At 53.8% G+C, this 7,647-nt stretch overlaps 1 protein-coding gene across 1 annotated transcript; it reads right to left on the bottom strand.

Moving 5' to 3' along the window:
- Positions 1-111: 111 nt before the first annotated feature.
- LOC114034373 (endogenous retrovirus group S71 member 1 Env polyprotein-like) lies at positions 112-7,635 on the bottom strand. Its single transcript, XM_027850039.1, has 2 exons — positions 7,575-7,635; positions 112-2,264 (listed from the first exon to the last, which is right to left on the bottom strand). Exon 2 carries the CDS (start codon positions 2,041-2,043, stop codon positions 112-114), a length of 1,932 nt encoding a protein of 643 aa, XP_027705840.1. The 5' UTR covers positions 2,044-2,264; positions 7,575-7,635.
- Between the last annotated feature and the right edge of the window lie 12 nt (positions 7,636-7,647).

Genomic DNA, 7,647 nt, shown 5'->3' on the forward strand with positions numbered 1-7,647 from the left:
GCGATCCTTTGAAGTAGAAACTGAGGAGGTTAGGCTAGGGGGTTGTTGTTTTTTTTTTTTTTTGTGACAACTCAGTCCACTTCACTCCCCCCTTTTCACGGACGAAAAGAGTCAGACGGGGGACTCATCAGAGTCCAGAGGAGCATAGGATTGACGCAGGACAAACAACTGGAGTGCTTGCACTCGTTTCTGGACATAGCGGGTGATGCATTTTATGAGACAAGGGGCCACGAGTAACCCAAGGAGGAGAAGGGCCAGAGGGCCCACCACTCCGGAGAGTAGGGTGGTTAGCCAGGGGGACCAATTATATAGGGTCTGATACCAAAAAGACCCCGTTGCCCGTGCGCGGTCCCTCTCATCTAACCGCTGCCTAAAGGCTTGCAAGGACTCCCGAATAACTCCAGATCGATTGGCGTAGAAACAGCAGGTTTCTCCCAACGCCATGCATAAGCCTCCCTGTTTGAGGAACAGTAGGTCCAAGCCTCGGCGGTTCTGGAGAACCACTTCGGCCAGAGAGTCTAGGGAAGTCTCAAGGTGTGAGACTAGCTCTTCCAAGGAGCATAGGTCCCTATCTACCTGTGCACTCAAGGCACCGTAGTTGGCTTTCCCCTGTATCAGGGCTGAGGCCCCAACAGCAGCGGAGCCGGCCACTCCGAGTCCCACCAGTATGGGAACCAAAAAGGGTACAGCCCTCCTGGAGCGAGTTAAGCCAATATGCTCAGCTGCCCCTTCCTCTGAGTAGACATATACCTGAGGAAAGACACGCACCACTACACAGAGCTCGGTCGGGTTGAGGAAACGAATGTCCTGTATGCAGGTGGTGAGTCCTCTGGTACAAGCGAACCATACTCCAGGTGGGGCGGTTAACAGGAGGTCAGAGCTTTTGGATGTGGGGGAAATAAGAATGACTGAAGTGCACGTAGCATTGAATGGGGAGGACCGCAGCGGGTAGTCAGGCCCGAGCAAACACATTCCTTTGCCCTGGACATCGTCTAGGGTAAGTCTAGGTTTGTCTGGGTTACAGCGGGCAGGTATGGCAGAGGATTGTTTGGACTTACTTAAAGACAACTTTCCCACAGAGGTGATGTTGAGTTCGATAGCAATTCCTACGAAATAGGGGGGAGCTGGATTCAGACACAGCCAACAGGAGGTGGTTATGTTTGGATCAGACAAATTTAGGAATGAGTGGACAGCAGAGAGTGTATCAAAAATGGGGGAACCTAGGTTAGTGAGGGTCTCTGGATTTTCGGGAGCCTCTGGTACCAGGTCCCTAACAGATGGTGGGGTGAGAGTCAACATGGCTTGTGGGTTAAGGATGGGATTCGGTCCTATGGGGAGTGTATGGGTGGAAACTGCGATTTTCTGAATGGTAAAAAGGACCCCGTTATCCCATCCAGTCATGTATAACCTCAAACCCCAAGAATGTCCGAGATTCCAAGAGTCATCAGTGTCCTGCTTGACTGTTAGAATCATAGGGTTACATTTCCCAGGCCAGCAGGAGGCGGGGAGGGGGCTTTGTCTCTCCAGGGTGATTAGGGGGTCTCGGCCACCTCTAGGAATCCACCTGGCCACAGTCTCACAACCCCATTCTGCACAGTGAAAGTGATTACTACCCTGACAGGAAGGATTCCCCGTGGCCGGACAAACATAGAATTCAATACTTCTGATTCTCACTTCCCCTACCCCGGGTATGGTTGGAGTGGTGGGAAAAGTGGGGCAGTATCCCCATCCCCCAGCGATAGGGTCCCGCATAGCCCGGTTTTGATTCCATCCTGGTCCCAAGAGGGCACAGAGGTCAAACCTGAAAGTGGGGGCTCCGTAACTGGTGAGAGCTTGGACGGTGGTCCCATCGTTAGTTCGGGAGAGAATCCACCTGGATGGGGTAGGGCTATAGGGGTCACCCAAAGTCACCTCACAAGCAAAAAGAAAGAGAAGAAGAGTCAAGTTCTGGAGAGTCGAAGCTTTAGGTCGGACACTGCTTCTGCTGTCCAGGCGGTGGAGTTGGGCTCTGGGGCCTTCTTGATGTGTGACCGATGTATCCATGCCTTGCGGCCGGCAACCTTGACGGCAGAGGGGTTGCAGAGGATAATTTGATACGGGCCCGTCCACCGTGGTTCCAGGGCTGGTCCAGCTGGAAGCTTGCGAGTGAGGACCCAGTCTCCCGGTGACAGGGCGTCCGATGAGGTTGCAGGGGCTGGTTCTTTCCCCGCAGCTTTCAGGACCGAGCGCACAGCGTTCTGGACCTCACGCAAAGCCTGGAAGGACTTAAGAAGAGTCGGATTAGTAAAATCTGGGGCTGAAATAGCTGCAGATACTCTTGGAATAATAGGAGGAGGGGCTCCATAGAGGATCTCGTATGGAGATAAAGAGAGGGTTGAGGAATTGGGAGTACACCGGGCCCGGAGGAGGGCGAAGGGAAGGAGACTGACCCAGCTATCGCCAGTTTCTATTTTAAGTTTAGCAATGTGTTCCTTTAGAGTTCTATTCATCCTTTCTACCTGCCCTGAACTTTGAGGCCTATATGCACAGTGCAATTTCCATTTCAATCCCAGCATCTTTGATAGGCTTTGAATTGTTGCAGATACAAATGCTGGGCCGTTGTCAGAGCCTATCGAGGCCGGCAGGCCAAATCTAGGAATAAGTTCAAAGAACAGCTTTTTGGCCACTACGGTTGCAGTTTCAGTTTTGACTGGAAATGCTTCTGGCCATCCAGAAAATGTGTCCACGAATACAAGGAGAAAACGGTACCCTCCCAACCCAGTTCCCATGTCAGTAAAGTCTACTTCCCAATGGTCGCCAGGAAATGTTCCTCGTGGTCTATCAGTTGGTATCCTTGATTGTGATCGTGGGTTGACTTTGGCACATGCAAGGCACCTTCTTGCGGCTTCCTCGGCCGCCTGCTTCATCCCAGGGCTGTAGAAGTGTCGGCTCACCAGGTCGTAAAGCCGGGTTCCGCCTAAGTGGGTAAGGCTATGAAGAGTCATCAATAGGGGTAGCAACAGTGCCTTGGGCAGAATTAGCAAGCCATTTGGGTGTCTTCTCCATCCCCCCTTTTCAGGGGTGCCATCCGGATCACTGGATTGATAAGATGGTTGGACAGGAAGCATCCCCTCAGGTTCCACGACCATAGCGGGTATCAAGGGTTTGCAGGCAGCCGCTCGGGCAGCCTTATCCGCTGCTGCGTTCCCTAGAGACTGGGGGTCAGTTCCACGGGTGTGAGCAGGAACATGAATTACCGCCACCTCCTTGGGAAGCCAGACAGCATCCAGCAGGTCCTGGATCTGACTCTTGTTCCTAATCTCCCTTCCCGCCGAGGTTAACAGACCCCTTTGGAGATATACATATCCATGGATATGAACAGTGGCAAAGGCATAGCGGCTATCTGTGTAAATATTTACTCGCCTCCCTGCAGAGAGTCTAAGGGCTTGAGTTAAGGCAATGAGTTCAGCACGTTGAGCAGATGTGCCAGGGGGTAGAGCGGTATCCCAGAGGGTCTCAACTGGAGTGACCACGGCTGCACCCGCCCTACGGATCCCCTCCTGAACAAAACTGCTGCCGTCTGTGAAGAGCACTAGGTCGGGGTTTGTTAAAGGAACATCAGTAAGTCCAGGGCGGGACGTGTGGATGGAGTCCAGTGTGTCCAGGCAGTCATGTATAGGGGAGGAAGGAGGGGAGTCAGGGAGCAGGGTGGCCGGGTTGAGTGTGACCGGAGGAGCAAAAGAGATGCGCGCGGAATCTAGGAGTAAGGATTGGTAATGAGTCAGGCGTGAATTTGAGATCCATCTTGTCGGCGGGGAATGTAAAAGCTGTTCCAGATGATGTGATGCTGAAATCTCAAGAGGCTGCCCGAAAGTGAGCTTTGCGGCTTCCCTAACCAAGACGGCAACGGCCGCCACAGTTCGCAGGCAAGAGGGCCACCCGGAAGCCACAGGGTCCAGCTGCTTGGAGAGATAGGCAACAGGACGATTCCAGGGCCCCAGGGGCTGGGTCAGAACCCCTTTGGCCACAGCTCGAGACTCAGACACATAGAGGCGGAAGGGCTTGGACAGGTCTGGCAGGGAGAGGGCAGGCGTGCTGGACAGCGCCTTTCGGAGCTTGTCGAATGCTTCCTGCTGCCGTGGTCCCCAAACAAATTGGGTGGGTTCACCAGTTAGGGCCTCATATAGGGGTTTGGCAACCTCGGCAAACCCCAAGATCCAGAGGCGACAGTATCCAGCCATCCCCAGGAATTCCCGGAGCCCGCGGCGGTCCCTCGGGGCGGGCATGCCCAAAATGGCAGCTACACGCCCCCGAGACAGTAACCTTTGACCAGAACGAAGGGTGAAACCCAAGTAAACAACGGATTGAGAGCACAGTTGTGCTTTCTTTCCAGAGATACGATAGCCGGAAGCTTCAAGCAGCTGGAGAAGGTGGAGAGTTGCATCTTTGCATATTGCCTCAGAGGAAGTAGCTAACAAAAGGTCATCAACATACTGGAGGAGAGTGACCTCCGGATACGAGACCCGGAAGGCGGCCAGGTCGGAGGCCAGAGCTGAGCCAAAAAGTGTAGGGGAGTTCTTAAAACCTTGGGGAAGCCGGGTCCAGGTGAGCTGAGAGGATGTCCCAGTGTTAGGATCTGTCCAAGTAAAAGCGAATATAGGTTGGCTTACTGGTGCCAAGGGAATGGAAAAGAAAGCATCCTTCAGGTCCAAAACAGTATACCAAGTCCGAGCAGGGTCCAGGGAAGATAGCAACGTGTATGGGTTTGGCACAGTAGGATGTACAGTTTCCACCCGGGCGTTGACTTCTCGTAGATCCTGGACAGGACGGAAGTCTCCAGACCCGGGCTTGCGAACTGGAAGTAGGGGGGGTGTTCCACGAGCTCTGGCAGGGTCGTAGAATGCCTGCCGCCAAGAGTCAATCGATGTGAGGCTTGATGCCCAAAAGGGCAGCTCGAGTCAACGGGTATTGTTGGACACGCGCAGGGGTTGCTGTGGACGAGAGCTGGACCACCACTGGGGGCTGGTGTCCTGCTAGACCAAACGGGTTGGTCTCAGCCCAGACTCCAGGAACCAAGCCTTTGAAATGGTTCAACAGAGTTAGGGAGGTAGGGGTGGAGGTGGTCGAGGGGCGGTCTGGGGAAAACGTTAGGGGGAGGAGACGAGACTCCTCTGACAACGGGCAGGTGAGAACAAGTTGTGGCAGGTTAAACCCGAGAGTGGGGTTAGGTCCCTTAAAGGAAATGATAGCCTGAAGCTTGTGTAGGAGATCTCGGCCAAGCAAGGGGTAAGGGCAATCAGGCATTACTAGAAAAGAATGGGAGACTAGGCCCTTCCCTAACCGGACTTCCCGAGAAGTGGTGAGGGGTACAGACTGTTTTCGTCCAGTAGCTCCCTGGACCTGCACAGTGGACGATGAGAGGGAGCCCAGTGGGGATTTCAGGACCGATGCCGCAGCTCCAGAGTCGACTAGGAATGAGACAGGTTGACCCCCAACACTGAGAGTAACCCTCGGCTCCAGGGGGTCAAGAGTCACAACGGACTTTGAGCCGGGGCACCCCTAGTCTGTATTCAAAGTCAATAACGGCTCTGCCTTCTCTTTCAGCCCGCGATTAGGGCACTCAGATTTCCAATGACCCATGGCTTTGCAGTAAGCACACTGATCCCGAGCTAAAGGAGGCCTTCCCAAGCCTTTACCCTTATAGGGGCGCCCAGCGTTTGGGCCCTCCCGCCTTCCTTTCCACCCTTGCTTCTGAGCCTCCCCTGGAACCTGTGCTAAAGCTGCCACTACCGCCCTTGCGACCGTGCGAGTTTGCTTGTCTTGAGTCTCTTCACGATAGTCAAACACCCGCTTGGCCACTTCCATGAGTTCAGTCAGATTTTTACCCTCAAAACCTTCAAGTTTCTGTAGCTTCCGACGGATGTCCGGAGCTGAATTGGCTACGAAATCAATTACGATGGCTCTCCGGTTATTGGGATCCTCTGGGTCGATAGGGGTGTAGGTTCGATATGCCTCGTAGAGGCGCTCTAAGTATGCAGCTGGGGACTCATCCTTGCCCTGTTTAACCTCACTGACTTTGGACATATTAGTTGGCTTCCGTGCTGCTGCCCGTAACCCTCCCAGCAATAACTGGCGATACCTGTCCAGTGCTTCCCTACCGCGATCAGTGTTGGGGTCCCAGTCGGGCCGGTTCTCAGGGAAGATGTGGTTGCGGCGCCCCAGGTCAGTAGAGGGATGTCCATCTGGGTCCAGGACTCCCTTCCTGGCTTCTAAAAGAATCCTGTCACGCTCCTCGGTTGTAAAAAGAACCCGGAGGAGCTGCTGGCAGTCATCCCAGGTGGGCTGATGAGTATAAAAGACAGTCTCTAGGAGGGAGATTAGGCTCTGGGGCTTATCAGAGAAGGATGGGTTTTGCTGTTTCCAATTGTACAAATCACTAGTGGAGAAGGGAACATATACCATGAACGGTCTCCCTGATTCTCCAGGAGGGGAAGGAACTTGCCGCAGGGGAAACGCTGACACAGTGGAATCTGGGGTCAAACTGGAATTAGAAGGGCCATAAGGAGCACCTGCTCGAGTATGGGGTGGACTTATCAGAGGAGGGGCTGAGGGGCTCAGAGACCCTGAGGTTGGGTACGGGGGTGGATCTGAAACCTGGGACTGGGAGTACTCAGCTGGATCTAGGGGGTCAGAATCAGGGGGTGGTAAGACAGGAGTAAGCTGTGTGACGACCTTAGGACTTTCGGGAGGCTTGCGGCTAAAGGTCGTCTTTGATTCCGTTCCTGGTCTTAGTTTTGAAAGGGCCTGGACCTGTAGTGGTCCCGAAGGGGGTTTGAAATCAATCCAGGCGGTGATATAGGGGACCTGATCGGGGTGGCCAGGTATACCATAGACAATTCCCCTGACCCGGCCGGCCACCGAGACGTCAAACGTACCCCCCGGGGGCCAGCCTACCTCGAAGGTGGGCCATTCCTGTTGGCAAAGGAGAGCTAATTTCTTTTTAGTAACCTGAAACCCATAACCTTCTGCTATACGCCGATATTGTTTGAAGTCCCGTAAGACAATAAAGAGAGGGGAGCCTGGCTTAGGGCTCGAGGGTCCTTGTCCCATGGTGGATTAAGGACTGAGAAAGAAAAGAGTAACAAATAGACGTGCTCACATAAGCAAGGACCAAACACGGACACAGGGAAGACACAGTCAAAACAGGGTAGAGGGGAATCAAACTGCCTCAATTCCGAACGACCTAGACAATGAGACAGGAATTTACACCCCCCCTCACGGAACAAATAGTAGATAGATGCGCACACACAGTCGACACAAAAACGGAAAAAAAGACACAGTCAAAACCCTGGATGCTCCTGACACAGTAGCGGAGAACAAACCCGTCTTAGTTCCGAACAACCTGGAGAATGAGGCAGGAAGTCTTTCTCCCCCACCCCGCCACGGAGCGCACAGTGGACACACACACACACAGTGACATCGGCGCCGGACAGACACAATCAGACAGGCAGGACTCTCACACGGCGTCCCGTGGAGGTCAGTAAGGGCGTTGCAGCTGCGTCCAGCCTGGCCACTTACTTCAGAAGAGTACTCACCAGAACAGACAGATTACAGATTGCTCTATGCCCAATTGAGGATTTGTGGTCCGGGCAGCCTGGTACGCACGGG

This window comes from Vombatus ursinus, unplaced genomic scaffold (genome assembly GCF_900497805.2).
Source record: "Vombatus ursinus unplaced genomic scaffold, bare-nosed wombat genome assembly UNPS02008995.1, whole genome shotgun sequence".
In the NCBI taxonomy this organism is placed as follows: Eukaryota; Metazoa; Chordata; class Mammalia; order Diprotodontia; family Vombatidae; genus Vombatus; species Vombatus ursinus.